Source organism: Propithecus coquereli, unplaced genomic scaffold (assembly GCF_000956105.1).
Source record: "Propithecus coquereli isolate 6110/MARCELLA unplaced genomic scaffold, Pcoq_1.0 Scaffold490, whole genome shotgun sequence".
Taxonomy (NCBI): domain Eukaryota; kingdom Metazoa; phylum Chordata; class Mammalia; order Primates; family Indriidae; genus Propithecus; species Propithecus coquereli.
Genome location: NW_012150730.1, coordinates 567,390 through 585,138, shown reverse-complemented (window position 1 = coordinate 585,138; position 17,749 = coordinate 567,390). Strand labels below are relative to the sequence as shown.

At 53.1% G+C, this 17,749-nt stretch overlaps 2 protein-coding genes across 3 annotated transcripts in view; one reads left to right on the top strand and one right to left on the bottom strand.

The window, feature by feature from the left end:
• Positions 1-5,831, bottom strand: part of LOC105819591 (major centromere autoantigen B-like) — a 39,728-nt gene extending 33,897 nt beyond the window's left edge. Inside the window, exons 1-2 of the mRNA XM_012655870.1 lie at positions 5,491-5,831; positions 4,312-4,614 (exon numbers count right to left, since the gene is read on the bottom strand). Of these exons, the coding sequence (XP_012511324.1) occupies positions 4,312-4,614; positions 5,491-5,748 (561 nt within the window). The 5' untranslated portion in view covers positions 5,749-5,831. The remainder of the gene's footprint in view (positions 1-4,311; positions 4,615-5,490) is intronic.
• Positions 5,832-10,370: 4,539 nt separating this feature from the next.
• MZF1 (myeloid zinc finger 1) overlaps positions 10,371-17,749 on the top strand; it is an 11,312-nt gene continuing 3,933 nt past the window's right edge. Inside the window, exons 1-5 of one of the 2 annotated variants that reach the window (XM_012655873.1) lie at positions 10,371-10,614; positions 12,250-12,685; positions 13,129-13,315; positions 14,062-14,132; positions 14,253-14,373. In XM_012655873.1, the coding sequence (XP_012511327.1) occupies positions 12,290-12,685; positions 13,129-13,315; positions 14,062-14,132; positions 14,253-14,373 (775 nt within the window). In that variant the 5' untranslated portion in view covers positions 10,371-10,614; positions 12,250-12,289. Of the gene's footprint in view, positions 10,615-12,249; positions 12,686-13,128; positions 13,316-14,061; positions 14,133-14,252; positions 14,374-17,749 lie in introns of those variants that run through there. The other variant, XM_012655872.1, reaches the window with a different exon arrangement.

Genomic DNA, 17,749 nt, shown 5'->3' with positions numbered 1-17,749 from the left:
GCCCAGAAAGCGCAGACCTGACGTTTACCTGGCAGTGCCTGTAAGTGAGCCAAGTTCTGAGGGCAGAGTATTTGCCCGCTGGTTGGAGAGTGAGGGAGGGGATGTCTTCCCTCGAGAAAGAAGTCGGGAGTGACCTGAGGCTCCAGGAACTGTGCTCAGCTCCCTGAGCCTCCCGAGAGAGTCCATCGAGCCTGACTTCTAAAGCCTCCTCAGTGCTGAGTGTCCTTCCGATGTTAAGACAAATTAATTCTCCTAAGTCATGCAGGCCCCCAAAGAATCACTTTGTGTCATAAGTGGGCACCCAAATGGGGAACCCTAGCTCCCCATCATCAGATTCCTCCACTCGATTTCTCAAAGACCTTGATAAACAAGGTTAGCTAGATTCCTGCCCAAATGCAATTTTCAAGGTCTTGAAATTAATCAAATGAAATGAAATCTCATCCTCTTTAATAAGACCATCAGTATCACTAATAGGCCAGTGGTATCTTTCTGATAGAAGTGTTAATTCAACGGCTGACAGGGATGCCATTCACGTCGACTGCTTAAAATTAGCAGTGGAGCGATAAATGCCGGTGAGCTGAGGCACTGCTAATATTTCCAGGGAATTCTCAGTTCCAGGGGACTTGGTCCAAACCCTTAGCTCGGTTTGGTTGGGAACCTCCAGAGCTGCAGCTTCCTATGGACCAATTAGCAGTTTACAAACATTCTTTCTATTTTTTGTTTCTTGTGGGAAATGTAGAAAATATTGAAGAAAAAAGATAAGAAAAATAAAGTCCTACATCATCTGTGCGTAATTTATATCTAGTCGGTGTAAACATGTTTTAAACTTCCATCCGATCATTTCTCAATGATACAGATCCAAGTATTTTACAAAATTGAGATTATATATTTCTACATTCTATTTATTTCGCATTATATTAGGTGCATTTTCCTGTCTCAATAGATATCCTTAAAAATGGGCACACACAGAGCCCCGATTCAAGCATTACAAAAGCTATCCATGTAACAAAACATTTATATTCCCTTAATATTTTGAAATAAAAATAAGTAAATAAATAAACGCACACACACACAAAGAAAAAGACCATTTAAAAATCAATTCCATAATACTCCTTTGTATGGATTTCAAAAATATTGTGTTTCTGGACAAATTGTTGTTCTTATTTTTTGCTATTACAAAAAATGCATTTGTGAGTATCTTCGCATGTAAATACTTTGCTATGCTTCTGACTACTTCCTTCAAATAGGGCCCTGGAAGTTTCCAAAAATGACTGCGTCCAAGGATGAACCTATTCCGAACTGTCAAATTGCTCTGACACAAAGTCAGACATTTGCCCCACCATATACAACATAAAATACTTCCTCTCCCACCTACAAGCAAAACGTTTGCCAAAGCAAAGATGAAGTTCTTGGGTAAGTTAATGTGGCTAGAGCCTTTTTTTTTTTCCTTTCTGTTATGAAAGTAAGAATACCAAATAGCAGACTACTTATATTGAATACTTACTATGTGCCAGGCACTAAACTAAGCACTTTTTCTTGTGTGATTTTCACAACCTTGTGAGAAAAGCACTATTTTCTGTGTGTTAGTTGGTGACAATTCTTCCTTCTCTCCCTTTCTCTGCCTTAGTTCCCAGAGTGCAGTTCACGTCCCCATCCTGCTGCCTTTGGCCATGGCCATATAACTGCGGGCTGGGCCTCACGCGCCACCCGGACCTCTACCCAATAATTGGGGGGCGGAGTCAGGTGCTTCTGTGTTTCCACAGCAACAGAATGTAACGCTAGCGCGGAAGGGAAAGGCGCGCCGGGCAGTCTCTGCGCGAGGCCCCCTGGGAAACGTAGTCCCCGCGGGCGCCGGAGGCCCAGCCCGCAGGGTTAGAGACTACGTTTCCCAGGAGGCAGCGGGCCCTGCGCTCAGAGCCGGAGTCGCGGCAGGGCTGCCCAGAAATGTGGCTCTTTAGGGGCTTGCAAAGGAGGCTGGCTGAGCGAATCCAGAGCATCCCGCCACGCATTTCTCGAGTGCCAGCGACCGACCTGACTCCCAGGCGAGAGCCCTGGAGCCGCAGGCCCACGCGTGCGTCGTCAGCACCACGCACTGCCCGCATGACCTCGAGTCCTGTCGCTTCCTCACCCTAGGCTAGCACACAGCGGCTGTACCCAGTAGCCGCTCGTTTTCCCTTCCTCCCCCACCAGTTGGGACTTAGCTGGCTCCCTCCTCCCTCCCTCCCCCCTGGATTTGGCCTCAACAATGCCCGCCTGGTCACCTTTCCTCCTTCAAGCGCTGTACCTCGCTCACTCCAGTGGGTGGCCTCCGCCAATACTGGGGCTACTCCTCCCTTCCCCAGTACAAGCCCCACAGGCTGCCCTCAAGCTCCCCTCTGACTCCTGGCATTTTGAAATAAGCGAGGTTTCCGGTGGATTGTCAGAAGTGTCCCAGGAAGCTGGACACCACCTCCCAAGAAAGTCTATCATATCCTGTCCTCTGTCCCAGGCTAGATGGAGTCCTCCTACGTCCTTGTCATAACCCTTGTCACAAAGACTGTAACAACTTCTGGTCTGGCAGCTCCTGAAGCCACTCTCACTCACCCTGGTCTCCCCAGACCTAGCACATTACAAGTGCTCAAAATTTGTGCAATGAATTAATCCAGTCACCAGGGTCCTAAGGAAAGCTCCTCCCCTTCTTCTACATCCCCCTTTCCAGGAAAGCAATGGAGAAGCCTCATCTGACCTCTCCCCCAGTAAGTCTGGGCCCCCTAACCCTTTCCTGACCACCAGCCCCTGTGACATGTTGATAACAGGCTCATCACTGCACTGTGGGGTTAGCCAGGATAGAAGTGGCAGGAATCCTTTCTCCTGCCTTTATTTCTTGACTCACCGACATACACACGTGCAGGTACCTGTGTTGAAAAAAATCCTTTAAGCGAGACTTCACTGTCTAACCCGCTGTGGTTCATCCAGCTGGAACATAAACATTTTCCCTCGCTGAATATCTGAGTTTCGGTGGTCTGCCTGGTGTCTCTGTTGGGTCTAGCAGATACCCCAGGGTGCCTGTTACAGTTTGGGGACAAAAGAACAAGCTGGAATGATGGGAAATGTCCAGACTGTCCAGGGGGCCCATTCACTGGAGCCAGAGCTCTGGGTCTAGACCTTGGGAAGAGGTGGGACTGCAGCCAATGCACTAGAAGCTGACCCTGAGGTGGCCACTGAACCCTTGGGAGTAGATGGGATTTTACATAGAGTGCTAGACCCAGAGGACCATTAGTATCACAAAAGGGCCATGTGTGGCGGCTCATGCCTATAATCCTAGCACTCTGGGAGGCCGAGGGGGAGGATCACTTAAGCTCAGGAGTTAGAGACCAGCCTGAGCAAGAGCAAGACCCCATCTCTACTAAAAATAGAAAAAAATTAGCCGGGCATGGTGGCACATGCCTGTAGTCCCAGCTACTCAGGAGGCCGAGGCAGGAGGATCGCTAGAGCCCAGGAGTTTGAGGTTGCTGTGAGCTAGGCTGATGCCATGGCACTCTAGCCAGGGCAACAGAGCAAGACTCCGTCTCAAAAAAAAAAAAAAAAATTCACAAAAGGCTCTGCTGCAGAGAGGAGGGAGAAACCAAGACAAACATGTCACATAAGCCCAGGAAACAAAACATCACCAAACCAAGGAAATGGTCCCTGGTATCAAAGGCCACAGTGGGGTGAGGACAAGGTTCAATACATGCCCATTGGTGCCCAAAGACCTCAGACAACAGAAGGCATGGAAACCAGAGTTCGCAGGATGGTGTGGAAAGTGAGCAGGGATATGCGGAGCACAGGGAACTCTCATCTAAAGTTTGCTGGGAAGTGTCACAATGGAGCAGGGAGTGATCTCTCCCTGCTCCATTGTGACACTTGTGATCAGCCCCTCACCTCACACCCCTCAAGGAAGGCTGCACTGGGCAACCTTCAGGGTGCATCTCCATCTTGGGTGGGTACTCCTAAGCCCTGCAGCTCACCGACTGATCAGGAAACACTACCTTTCCATTCCCCAAGCCTATCCCCGTGTGTTAAGTCACTGCAGAAACACAGGACATGAGATACGAGAACCATGGGGGAAAAGAGGCAGTGTCTACCCTCCAGAAACAAAACACCACCAGGCAGAGTTCATTTGAGGTCAAGCCCAAGCCCAAAATCATGCAGAACAGCTGCAGAGGTCTCTCCTTTCAGACCTGTGCCCTGGGCCACTCGCTCACCCTCTGTAGAACCCTCTTGGGGTGAATGCAGGCCTCCTGCCAACTCCCTTGTCACCACTGCCACAGGGCCTTCTATGGATATACTTGCCTGAGCCTGCTGCCTCCTGTCTCGGTGCAGCTTCCGGAGGTGGGTGAGGGCACTGTGGATACCCGGGGACACCCACAGACCGCGCTCCCAGTTGGGGTCATTTTCTACAAAGACTTGGAGGCCAGCAGCAAAGTGGGATAGGGCCTGAGCCAGGTGCTCATGGCTCAGCAGCCCCTCACTGGCTTCCTCAGTCCCCATACCCTCTGTGGTCTCCATGAGCTCTGGCTTTGCTCTCTTGGAGGCCAGGCCTTTCCCTGCTGCCCAGGATTGCCCAGAGCTGCTGGCATCCGCATCCTCTGTGTCCTGGGGGACACAGCAAGGTGAGGGTTTCCCATGGGCCTGCAGCAGGTGAGCAACATCAGCCTGAGCCACATCCCCAAGACCCACATCGCTGGCTAGTGCCACAATGCTACGGTGGAGCTGGGACACAGCATTAGGCTCAAGGGAACCTGCAGGCACACACTCAGGCCAGAGCTTCCTCCAGGCACTATTCACGGTAGCAGGCTGCAGTTCAGCCCAGGCCTCCACAATGTTGTCCACGGCGGTCATCACAGTATAGCTGTGCCAGAACTCCCACACAGAGGGCCTGTCATCACCAGCCATCTCCTGGACCAGCTGGCTAAGTGTGCGGCGCAGGTAGTGGGCCTTGAAGGCAGCAATAACACCCTGGTTCATGGGCTGGATTAGGGATGAGGTGTTCTTGGGCAAGAACTCAACATGCACATGGGCCGAGAGGCCACCCAGGTGGGTACGGTGGCAGGGTGCACCATCCAAGAGTAGCAGGGCGCGATGTGGGAGGCCATGGCGGGCACAATAGCTCTCCACAGCAGGGCAGAAGCAGCTGGTGAACCACTCCTGGAAGATGCTAGGAGTTAGCCAGTCATTGCGGTTGGAGCGCCAGACCACAGGCAGGCTGGCCTTGGAGCAGCCTTTGAGGGCACGAGGATTCTCAGAGGGGTACACCAGCAGTGGCTTTAGCTTGAAGTCACCAGCTGCACTGCCACCAAGCAACAGGGTCAGATGGTCCTCAGAGGCCTTGGGCCCAGGCCCGAGCCTGGCCACCCCCTCCAGTGCCAGCATCATGCGCTCAGGCAGCCGCTTCCAGAACAGGCCTGTCTCATCCACGTTGAAGACTTGTCGTGGTGAGTAGCAGCCCTCCTCCAGGATGGTGCGAAACACCAGGGGGTATCGGGCAGCAGCCTGGGTATCGGCTACGGCCGGCTCATCTGTCAGCAGCACATTGTGGCGTGCTTTGAAGCGGGCAAACCAGCCATTGCTGGCCCCAAAGGTCTCAGCCTGGGTACCATCACCCTGTTCTTGCTGCAGCTGTGCAAAGAGCTGGCGTGCTTTGTCCTGGATTAGCAGCGTGCTGACAGGCAGGTTCTGCTTCTTCTGCTCCTCAATCCACAAGCTCAACAGGTGCTCCATGTGGCCCATCACCACACCCCGGCAGCGGGTCAGCTGCGTGGCACTGACTGGAGTGGCCGCCTGGGAATTGGCCCGGATCTTGTCCTTGTTGACACGGATCGAGGCAACAGTGGAGGTGGCCAGCCCCAGGGCCCGAGCGATCTGTGTCAGTTTCTCACCCTCCTCGAACCTCCGCAGCACCTCTAACTTCACGTGCAGGGTGATGGATTTCCGGTCCCGCTTGGCACTTCGGCGGAGGCCAATCTCACCTAGGGGCGCCTTCCTTGGCACCTGTGGGTGGGGGACTGTCTTCATTCCGCCTCCCTGAGCCATGCCACTCAAGAAGCTCTCTTCCCTCTGCCCAGTCCTGGCAGCTACCACTATGCCCACAATGGCAGTCTCTTGCCTTCTCCTGCCATGCCTGCCTCTACCTGTAAGAGGAAGACACACATAAACATTAACGTTTAAGCACATGCCTGGCTTCCCATGCTCTGACATGGAGCACCCAGCCTGGCTTCTTCTCTCTCTGCCAACGGAAACACTGTACACTTCCCCGCCTTCTTTGTAGCTAGAGGACTGTGTCACTCAGTCTGGCTTATGAGATCAAAAGAGAGGTCTACTGGGGGACTTTGCTCTCCTCTTCCAGCAATGGGGGCTATAGGAACCTCTTGAAATCAACAAGGGGAACCCAAGAGGCTCAAGACCCTGACCCACCTCCCAGACACAGATGAGCAGATAAGCTACTCACTTTCATGCTTCTCAGAGATATCAAATGTCAGTGTGGGAGGCTGAATAAGGGCACTTATAGATGTCCACATCCTAACTACAGGAACCTATGAGTAAGTTACCTCACATGGCAAAAAGAACTTTGTAAATTAATAATCTCGAGATGAGGAGATTATCCTGGGTTATTCAAGTGGCCCCTAAATATAATCACAAGGGTCCTTATAAGAGGAGGCAGAGGAAGATTTGACTCAGAAGGCAATGTGATCACTGAAGCCCAGAGCCTCCAGAGGGAACCAGCCTTGCTGATACCTTGATTTTAGCCTAGTGAGACCTATTTCAGACTCTGACTTCCAAGACTGTAAGATAATAAATTTGTGTTGTTTTAAGCCACTAAGTTTGTAGTAATTTGTTACAGCAGTAACAGAAAACCAACACAGAAAATACCTAATTGGTGCCATCACTCTGGAGTACTCAGGGATAGGAGGGTAATCCTCCATACCGCAACAATAATAATTCAGTAAAACCTTAGTCAGATCCTGTCCCTCCTCTGCTTGAGCCCTCCCAGCCCTCCCAGCCCTCCCAGCTCTCTCTGAGTAAAAGCTACCATCCTCACCAGCTTCCTTCTGGGGCTCAAATTCTCCTGCTCTCCTTCCCTCACTCCCGACCACATCTTCTGGGCATAGCAAGGGTGCTCAGAGCTTTTCTTCCTGTGGTTCCTTTGCCCCAGAGCAGTTGCTCTTCCCCATTTTCTGCATGGCTTATTCCCTCACCTTCTGCAGGTCTCTGTTCAAATGTAACGTTATCAGAGAGGCCCTCCTCCCCTGTATTTGTGTGTCTTTCACACACCGCCTGAGGGCAGAAGCTTTGTCTGCTGAACTATTTTGTCCCCAGGCCCAGGAACAGTGCCTGACACTTAGCAGGCACCCAACAATCACTCACTGAATAAATCATTATTATTATTTCTGAGACAGGGTCTGGCTCTGTTGCCCAGGCTGGAACGCAGTAGCAGGATCATAGCTCACTGTAACCTCAAATTCCTGGGCTCAAGCCATCTCCGGCCTCAGCCTCTTCAGCAACTTGGACTATTGGCGCACGCCACTACCACGCCCAGCTAATTTTTTAAAATTTTTGGTAGTGATGGGTGTCTCACTATGTTACCCAGGCTGGTCTCAAACTCCTGGCCTCAAGCAATTCTCCTGCCTCCACCTCCCAAACTGCTAGGAGTATATGTGTGAATAAATTGAATAAGTACAGTGGTAGGAGGCAGGCCTCTCACCTTGTCCCTCTTAACATTTTGAACCATGCTAATGTAGCACATCATTAAAACAGCAGAATTTTTTAAACGAGTGCTTGTGAAAGCAGAAAAAAAAGGTCTGTGTTTGTGGGGTGGCTACCACACCTAGGATGGGTACCTCCATGGACCAAGCACCTGTCTTGAAACAAGGTTGCATAGCACACAGAACTCTTAGCTGGGAAGGCAGAGAAAGGCTGTGGGCATGGGGAAGGCTCCGACCTGGTGGAGGTGTTGAATTCTGAAACACGCACCCATCCTTCTCTCTCCCACATCCATGCCGTCGCCTGCTCTCCCATAATTTTAAATTAATTCACCGACACATTCACTTATTCCCTCCCTCACCCTCTGGACAGGCAGCCTCAAGCCCGCTCGCCGCCCAAAGTCTGGGGGCAGACAGGGATCGTCCCTCCAGACTACATTTCCCAGACGCTAGAGATGGGCAAAGAACCGAACAGCGCGCGCGTAAGCGCCGAGAGACTGAAGAGGCCCGCGAGGGGACATTAGGGCTGGGGGCGCTTGACCCACGGTGTCGAAGGCTTGGCGAACCCGCAAGCACAAAACTCAGGGCAAAAAATCCCTTCAACCGACTAGGGTACCGGAATCGGGTCAGCATCTGCCGCAGTGCGAACCTGGAGGCCAGGGTCCAGCCCAGAGAGACTACATCTCCCAGACGGCCGTGGGGCCGCCGAAAGCTCCCATTGGCCCACTGGTGTGCGTCCTTGCTGCGCGCGCAGCGACCTCTCCGGTCTCCTCCCCGCGGCTGGAGCCGAGAAGGCGCCGCAGCTCCTGCTCCCCCCAGAACTCGACCCCCGGCACGGCCGACCACCCTCACCTCCGCGCCGCGACGTGAGCCGTCTGCTTCATCTGGGCCGGCGGGGCTTCGGCCTTTCCCCATCGACCGCCTCACAGCGTCTTCCGTAGGAGGCCGAGCCCAGCCTCCATCTTGGCGGCGGAGGAGGAACGTTGCCGCGCGACCGCCAGGATTGGTGGAGGTCGCGTCAGGCCCTCGCCCGAAGACGCGCTCCGCCCAGCGCCCTGCGCCTGGCGCCCCGGGGGCTGCCGAAAAACGTAGTTCCACGACGAGACTGCGCCGCGCAGAGTCTGGGCTGGGACGCTGGAGGCCATTTCTGCCCCAGGCTGGCTTTCTCACTGTCTAATTTCTTTGTTTTTACAGCCGTTCTCTCTTCCTCCTTCCATTCCTAGCTCTGTCTGCTCCTCTTCCCTGTCTGTCCCCCAGCCCGAAGAACTGGTTCGCTTCTGAACTGCTGAAATATAATTTTCATAAAAGTTAAAAACCTGTCTCAGCACATGTCAAAGATTTATTTACCTCAGTGAGGGAACCAGCAAGGTGACCGGAAAATGGGAAAGAAAAAATAAACACTTAAAAGCGCAAAGTCGGATACAAAACTGCTTAGTGGTCTACAGGGCGATACACTGCACAGAAAACATTTGCAACCTATCAATCTTTACAAGGTAGCATCTAATTGAATAGCATCTGGACCTTGATTAAAAGTAAAAAAAAGAGTTGCTTCACATAGGGAGTCAGATGACCCGAAGCAGAACTGAGAGGGGGCTTACAGTCATCTTTTTGTCTTACTGTCAAGTTTTGAATAACTTTTTCTAATAAATCTGCCTCCAACTCTTCTAGTCTCTCTTGCTTTCTATCATCTTTCTCCGAGTCTTTGAAAACTGTCAATCCATCTTACCGTATCTCTAATTTCTGTCCCTTTCTCCCGTCTTGCCTCTGTATTCCTGTCTGTCCCTGGAGTCTTGATGTCTGTACTTCCTGTCTCTGTGGATCCATTCTTCATTTCCCTCTTTGTCGTTGTCTCTCCTTTCATCTTCATCCCTTCCTGATCTCTCTCCCTGTTCCTAACTGTTCTGACACACCTCCCTGGCCCTGATTCTGACCCTCTTTAATGACAGTTGAAATGCTCTTTGACTTGGACTCCTGTCTGTTTGTTTACTTACTTTTACTGTCTCTTCTAACGTCAAGACTCTGCGCTCCCAGTCTGTGAGACCCTCCTTCCTTCTCTCTCTTCCTCCCTCTCTCTCCCTCCCTTTCTCTCTCCCTCCGTCCTGTCTCTGTTTCTGCGTCTGTCTCTGTCTCCTCACTATCTCTGTCGGGGACCATCTCTCTGCCCCAGTCCCCCCACACACACACACACACACACTCCCTTACTCTTCCTTCCGCTGTGCATTTCGAACACCCGCCGGGTCCCGGGGTTGCCCTGGCGACAACCGGGTCAGGTCACCGAGCTACCATGGAGACGGTCAGGGCCGCCCACCGCCCACGATCAGAGGAACGTAATCGCCCTGCGCTTGCGCGAAGGGAGGTCACCGGCCGACTACATCTCCCAGAAAGCACTGGTTCGAGCCTCTCTCCATTTTGCGGTCCGGAAGGTAGCAAAGGGAGTGGACCCCCCCCCCCACTCCCAGCAAGGGGTTGCGACGGAGACGAGGGGGGGAACTGACGGCATCCTAGTGAGGGTCGTGATTGGTGCAGAACCCTGCTAATCCGGGGAAGGACTGTAGAGAATTGAGGAAAACGTGGTGGGGGGCATGCGCGGTCTGGAAGGCGGTACTGCCGTCCGTTGCCCTCCAGGAGCTTGCGCAGGTCGACGGGGGCCGGACGCCTGGATTCGAGGCGGGGAGCATGCAAAGAGGCAGCAGGCAGTGGGACCTAATCATTGCGACCACCGCTACCCCCAGGGGACGGGAGGAGGCGGGGTAGAAACGAAGGCGAGGGTGGGGGAAGGGTAAGGAGGTGCTAGAGCTGGTACGCGGAGCGTCCTGGGAGACGTAGTCCATCCTGGGAGGCAGAAGTCGGCGAGTGCGCATGCCCAAGAGCGCGGAGCGGCACGCAGAGCGCGGAGGTGAGGGCGGGGGAGGCCTCTCGACCGGGTATGCTCGGGTGGGGAATAGAGCGGCGGCTGCGAAGACCGGGAGCGCAGGGCAGGAATCCTGGCAATCCCTGCAGGCTGGCCCTGTGCTGTCGCGCAAGGCTCATCAATCACCGCTCGTTGCCAAGACAACAGGCCTTGAGAGCTCCGCCCCCCGGTTGCCATGGCGGCACATCCTAGAGCGGAAGTTACCCGCCTAGACTTCTGGGAAGTGTATTTCGGGAACCTCCGCGGGGACTCGCCGGCTTAATGACCCAAGTTTCTCCCAGGATTTCAGGTTGACATGGAACCTTGAGGAGTGGAGGTTTGACCCACGGGATCAGGCGGCCTTCGAAATTCGTTCCACCCTTGGGGGGATGACTGTGTGGCGCCATCCCCTTAATAAACGGCAATTCCTTCACAAAGCCCAAGCTGCAGAAGGAAGAGCCCGAGCAGGGAGGTCAGCCCCACTTGCAGATGGGGAAACAGGTTCACAGAAGCACAGCGACCTGAAAACGGACAGAATCAGGATCTCGGACCTTTCTTGCACGCTCCTGTTCAACCAGTGGTCTGGGGGGTCTTTGCAGCCCCTTCATAAGTTCCCTCGTCACTTCCCAGCCCCACCTAAATCACGGAGCTGAGAAATTGGGCCATTGCGTGGTGTGATAAGTTGGGATCAGAGGATGGGACTGAGTAGAGAGAAGGTGCTGCCTGAGGGCTGGACCAGCGAGTGGCTTTGCACCAGTTATGATGGGAGACCAGGTGGGTGAAGCAAGGCTGCCCTTTGGAACCAGGATGGAAGGAGTATGATGGTGGAGCCCCAGTGAGGGGCCAAATCTAAGACTGGGTTGGTAGGAGAGTGGATGATGAAGTGAGGAGCTGGCGTTGGGCAGGGGGGTGGCAGTGGAGCTATTGCACAGGGCTTAGGTGGTATAGATGCCACCCATTTGGTAAAGAGATCGCCACGGGGCAGGAATGAGGTTGCATGTGTAGAAGACAGGCAGGATTTAGGGAAGAGAGAAGGTGTCTTCTAGGCCTAAGAAACAACCTGTGAGGCCGGGTGCGATGGCTCATGCTTGTAATCCTAGCACTCTGGGAGGCCGAGGCAGGGGAATCACTTGAGCTTGGGAGTTTGAGACCAGCCTGAGCAAGAGCGAGACCCTGTCTCTACAAAAAATAGAAAACTTAGCCAGGCGTGGTGGTGCGTGCTTATAGTTCCAGCTACTTGGGAGGCTGAGGCAGGAGGGTTGCTTGAATGCAGGAGTTCGGGGTTGCAGTGAACTGTGATGATGCCACTGCACTGTAGCCCCGGTGACAGAGTGAGACTCTGTCTCAAAAAAAAAAAAAAGACAAAAAAGAAACAGCCTGTGTTGGGAGCAAGAGGGCTACCAGAGACTCCATACAGGCCCACCTAGAGAGGAGGCCAGGGACATGGGTGGTTCAGTGAGGGCTTCCAGCCCCATGAGTCCCTGGGGTATGACCTGACTCTCTGAGCCTCAGTTTCCTCATCCGCTTTCCGCATGGGGTAGGTCTGAGGTTTGACCAACACAGCGTATAGTAGGTACTCAATAAGCATTCACTGTCACTGTCTACTCTTATTGCAGCAGCCTTATTCCATTCCTTTACCAGGGGCAGACAGTGGCCTCAGAAACCTGACCTGGTACTCCCAATGAGGCCTGCTGTGCTGGGATCCCCAGGCACTGCACCCCCAGAAGATGAGGGGCCTGTCATGGTGAAGCTGGAGGACTCCGAGGAAGAGAGTGAAGCTGCCCCATGGGACCTGGGCCCCGAGGCTGCACGTCTATGCTTCCGGTGCTTTCACTATGAGGAAGCAATAGAACCCCAAGAGGCCTTAGCCCAGCTCCGAGAGCTATGTCACCAGTGGCTTCAGCCGGAAGTACACTCCAAGGAGCAGATGCTGGAGCTGCTGGTCCTGGAGCAGTTCCTGGGTGCACTGCCCTCTGAGATCCAGGCCCTCGTGCAGAGACAGCGGCCAGGCAACCCCGAGGAGGCCGCTGCCCTGGTAGACAGGCTGCGCCGGGAGCTGGGCAGGCCTCGGAGATGGGTGAGTCAGTGGCCCTGAGTGGAGGGTCAGGATTGGCACATTGTCCAGCTCTGCCTCACCCTGGGGGTGCTGTGCTTGGCCAGAAAACCATCTTCCCTCATGGTACAGAAGTGGCCACCTGCCACAGGACAGAGTAGTTCCAAGGCCAGCCTTGCCAGCCCATTCCTGCATTACCTGGAGTCACATGGACACAAGGCTGCAAGGCAGAGTGAGACAGGGAGGTTAATGGGCAGCCCAGGGTGTCAGCAGGAGGAGAGGGATTGCAGGTGGTCCCTTTGCTCCTTGCTTAGGGCTCAGGGGAAATAGGTCTTTGGAAGACCTAGTCAATAGTTGTTTACCAGGCAGACCCCTGGGGTCCTACAATGGGATGGGTGCCTGTGAACCCCAGGTTGTGTCCAGACCCCTCTCTGCTTGAGCCTCTGATGGTGGGGACACCTCCCCAGGTCACAGTCCAGGTGCAAGGCCAAGAGGTCCTATCAGAGAAGATGGAGCCCTCCAGCTTCCACTCTCTACCTCAAAGTAAGCCTCAAACTCCAGAGCCTGGGCCAGAGACGCCCCCTGGGGCCATGCAGAGATCACCACTGCTGAGCCTTCAAGTGAAAGAGGAGCCAGAGGTTACAGAAGACCCAGGTGAGGATAAACAGGGCGGGCAGGGCCTGAGACCTGGTTGGGTAGACCAGAGGAGGCCTGGTCTGAGTAGTCTGAAGTCTGCTGGGCCAGGCTTCTGCTAGATGGGAATGGTTTACATGTGCTAGCAACCCCCACGTGCCACCCAGTTGGGTCTCCCCTGCAGCCTAGCCAGTGTGGTCACTATTCCTTGCACACCAAGCCTGACTGCCACAGCCCTGTTTCCATGACTCTCCCCTAGCATGGAGTGGACTGTTGGAATTTCCTTATGTAGGAGGCATTCACTCCCTGAGAAGATCCATTGGGGGATATCCACTGGTCTTTGGGGAACAGACAGCAGGCTGCAGTATAGATGGCTGCTACTGAGGGAAGACCCCACAGTGCTGGGGGTATGCCCACCCATTCACATGCCAGTCATGGCACCTAAATCAGCCGCTCACACTCTGCCATTCCTATGTGGGCCCTTGTACAGCCACCCTTACTGGCCATCCTGTCCCAGGGTTTATGTAGGGCCACAGGGGCGCAGACCCAAGCCCACCTCATTCCACTGCAGCTCAACCCCTGGCTTGCCAGGGTACTGTGCTCCCAACTCTCAAGCTGGGCCCTAAGCTGCCCTGTGCTGCCCTTCCCAGCCCCAAGCCCACACCCAGGACTCCCCTATACCTGGATGCTAGCACCTGGCACACCCCTGAGAAGGGCAGTGGGGTGGGAACTCCCTCAGGCTGCCTGACCCAACCCTTCCTCTCTAGAGCCCCTGGATTTTGGGCCTCTAGCTGCCAGCCAGGAGGCTGCACCCATCCTCCTGCCTGAGGAGGCCCAGGTGAGCCCTGCACAGGCTGTGCCTGCCTCCCTGCCCCAGGAGCTTCAGTGGGTGGGGGTTGAGTAGGTCCCTCCCTGAGCCCAGCCAGGCACAGACGAGCAGTGACCACTGTGGTTTCAGGGCTGTGGAGCAGCGTTGGATCAGGCCTTTCCCCACAGCAAGATGGGGCCTGAATGGCCCTCATGGAGGCAGCACCCTGGGGCCCTGTGGCATGAGGAAACTGGGGGCATCTTCTCCCCAGGTAAGTGAGATGGGGCATGGTGGGGTAGACCCTCTGCATGGACAGCACTACCTCTGCCAACCCTGCTTCTGGCCCTACCCAGGCAGCCCTCCTCCTCTAGCATCCCCAAGCTCCCCTGTTCCTTAGACCATCCCCTACAGTGTTCAGCCTGCTTGAGCATCTGCTTTCCAAAGCCAAGCCCCCCAGTCACCCGACAGCCCCTCCAGCTTTTGCTCCCCACCAAAGTAAAACCTGAGAGTGGGGCCTATGTTCCCCACACCCACATTCTCTACCAGTCCTGGCATCTTGGATGGCCCCCAGACTCTGGGCTTGCATCCTGCTGGCCGGGCACTGGAGCAAGGAAGGTCAGGACCCGCAAGGACAGCAGGTTAGTATACAGGGTGGGTGGGCAGGAGGGACCTTGATACAAGATAGGGATCCAGGCAAGGACAGACCAGGATACTGCCCAGTCACCCAGACGTCACAGGCCAAGGCCCTGTGACATCTATCTTTCAGCCACTGCCCTGATCTGCCATCATCCAGGCTCCCTAACACCCCTTATCTTTTAAAAGCTCCCTGTTCCCCAGACCCAGGGTCTCCTCTTTCTTGGTTTACTCCCTTGTTTCAGTGGAGCTTCCTGTGAGTTCTGATGTAGGAAGTAAAATGCTGAGATGTCACATATCTGAAACACATTTGTCTAACCCTCAATGTTAGATTGAAGTTTGCCCAGAAAAATTGTTTTGACACAAGAGTCTTGCTCTGTCGCCCCGGCTAGACTGCAGTGGTGTCATTATAGCTCACTGCAACGTCAAGCTCCTTGGCTCAAGCAATCTTCCTACCTCAGCCATCTGAGTGGCCGGGACTATAGGTGCACACCCAGTGAATTTATTTTTTTTCAGAGACAGGGTCTGACTTGCTCAGGCTGGGTTTTTTTTTTTTTTGAGACAGAGTCTCACTGTGTTGCCCCGGCTAGAGTGCCGTGGCATCAGCCTAGCTCACAGCAACCTCAAACTCCTGGGCTCAAGCAATCTTCTGCCTCAGCCTCCCGAGTAGCTGGGACTACAGGCATGCGCCACCTTGCCTGGCTAATTTTTTCTATATATTTTTAGTTGTCCGATTAATTTCTTTCTATTTTTAGTAGAGACGGGGTCTCGCTCTTGCTCAGGCTGGTCTCGAACTCCTGAGCTCAAACAATCCGCCCGCCTCGGCCTCCCAGAGAGCTAGGATTACAGGCGTGAGCCACCGCGCCCGGCCCTCAGGCTGGTTTTGAACCCCTGACCCCTCAAGCGATTCCCCTGCCTCAGCCTCCCAAAGTGCTAGGATTACAGGCGTGAGCCACCACACCCAGCCAAGAATTCTTTTTATTAACTCAATCTCAGACCTTTTTTTTTTTTCCAAATTACTGTTGTTGGTGAGCCCTTTCAAATTGAAATTCACATCTTTCAGTTGTGGGAAATTGTCTTGAAATGTTTCTTGGATTTCCTTCCCCTCCATTGCTCTGTTCTCTGTTTTGGGCATGCCTGTTACTTGGCTGTTGCCCTCCAGGACAGATCCTTTCATGTTCTTATCTTTTCATTCCAGTTTTCCATCCCTTTGTCCTTCTGCTATGTTTTCCAGGAAATGTTCTTACTTGTATCTTTCAGACCTTCTGTTGAGATTTTCATTTCTGCTAGCATATTTTTAATTTCCAAAAGTGTTTCATTCTCTGATTGTTCATCTTTTTTCTTTTTTTTTTTTTTTGAGACCGAGTCTCCTCCCTCTGTTGCCCTGAGTAGAGTGCCATGGCATCGGCCTATCTCACAGCAACCTCAGACTCCTGGGCTCAAGTAATCCTCCTGCCTCAGCCTCCCAAGTAGCTAGGACTTGGGAGCGTGCACCATGACACCCGACTAATTTTTTTCTATCTTTATTAGAGATGGGGTCTTGCTCTTGCTCAGGCTGGTCTCAAACTCCTGAGCTCAAGCAATCCTCCCGCCTCAGCCTCCCAGGGTGCTAGGATTACAGGTATGAGCCACCTCACCCGGCCTGACTGTTCATCTTTAAAGTGTTGTTCTTTCACTTGTAATGCCTTTCCTTATTTCTTTGAGGACAACAATAACTTTTTTTTAAATTTTTTAATTTCCTTCTACCAGTGTGGTCTCTGTTCCCCACTAGTTGTTGGTTTTTGTGTAAGACAGGGGTGCACAAATCTGCCTGGCAGCTCTGAGTAGCTGGGTAACGGTCTTATTCACCATGACAACACTAACCAGCACTGGGAAGGACGGGGGGAAGCCCATTCCCAAAGGAGATCCATTTGGGGAACGTGAGTGGGTGGCTGGAGTATGAATGGATGCCACTGAAGGATCCATGGGGCAATCTGGCTGCGCCATTTGGGGGCTTTCCCCACTGTTAGCATCTTCAGGTCCTTCCTCTGAGTCCCACAAGAAGGAACTTTCAGCCTCCTGCCAGCATGCTGTGAGAGAGGCTGATGTCTCAGCACCAAGTGTGACTGTTTACTTAATTTCCCTGACTTTCTCAGTACAGTCTCCCACCTTCAACACAGCCTTCTGCTAGGATGGAAGAAGAAATCCAGAAATCAGAGCCACAGCAGTGTACATTGTTGGCTCAGAATCCTGTGCAGACAGAGCTCAGAGCAGCAGTCCTGTCCAGCGTCTGCTTCTCAAACTGCCTTTCCTAGCCTGGGTGGTGCCCTGCGCCTTCACCTACAAGGCCAGAGGTACCTGGTACCTCCAACTCCCAAGTTTTTAGAATCTTCTTTGAAGTAAAACTCTGCCTCCTCTTTGTAGCCAGAGATGTCTTTTTAATGTTTTTGTCATGAGGTTATTTTAAATAGCTAATACGTTCACGTTAGAAAATTCAAAAGGCACAAGATGGTATAGCAGTGGAATGCCCCTCCCCTGCCTGTGCCATGAAGTCCTACTCTCCAACAGCCAACATTACCAGTTTTATGTCTTTCCACAAAGATTCTGGACATAGAGAAGCAAACACATATACAGATGCATGCTCATTTCCCTTCTATGAAACTCATATTCCAGGCTGGGTGTGGTGGCTCATGCCTGTAATCCTAGCACTTTGGGAGGCCGAGGCAGGAGGATTGCTTGAGCTCAGGAGTTCAAGACCAGCCTGAGCAAGAGTGAGACGCCATCTCTACTAAAAATAGTAAAAATTAGCTGGGTGTGGTGGTGCACACCTGTAGTCCCAGCTACTTAGGAGGCTGAGGCAAGAGGATCACTTGAGCCCATGGCACTCTAGCCTGGGCGACTGAGTGAGACTCAGTCTCAAAAAAAAAACAAAAAACACGTGTTCCAGCCTGAGCAAGAGCGAGACCCCGTCTCTACTAAAAAATAGAAAGAAATTAGCTGGACAACTAAAAAAATATATATATAATTAGCCGGGC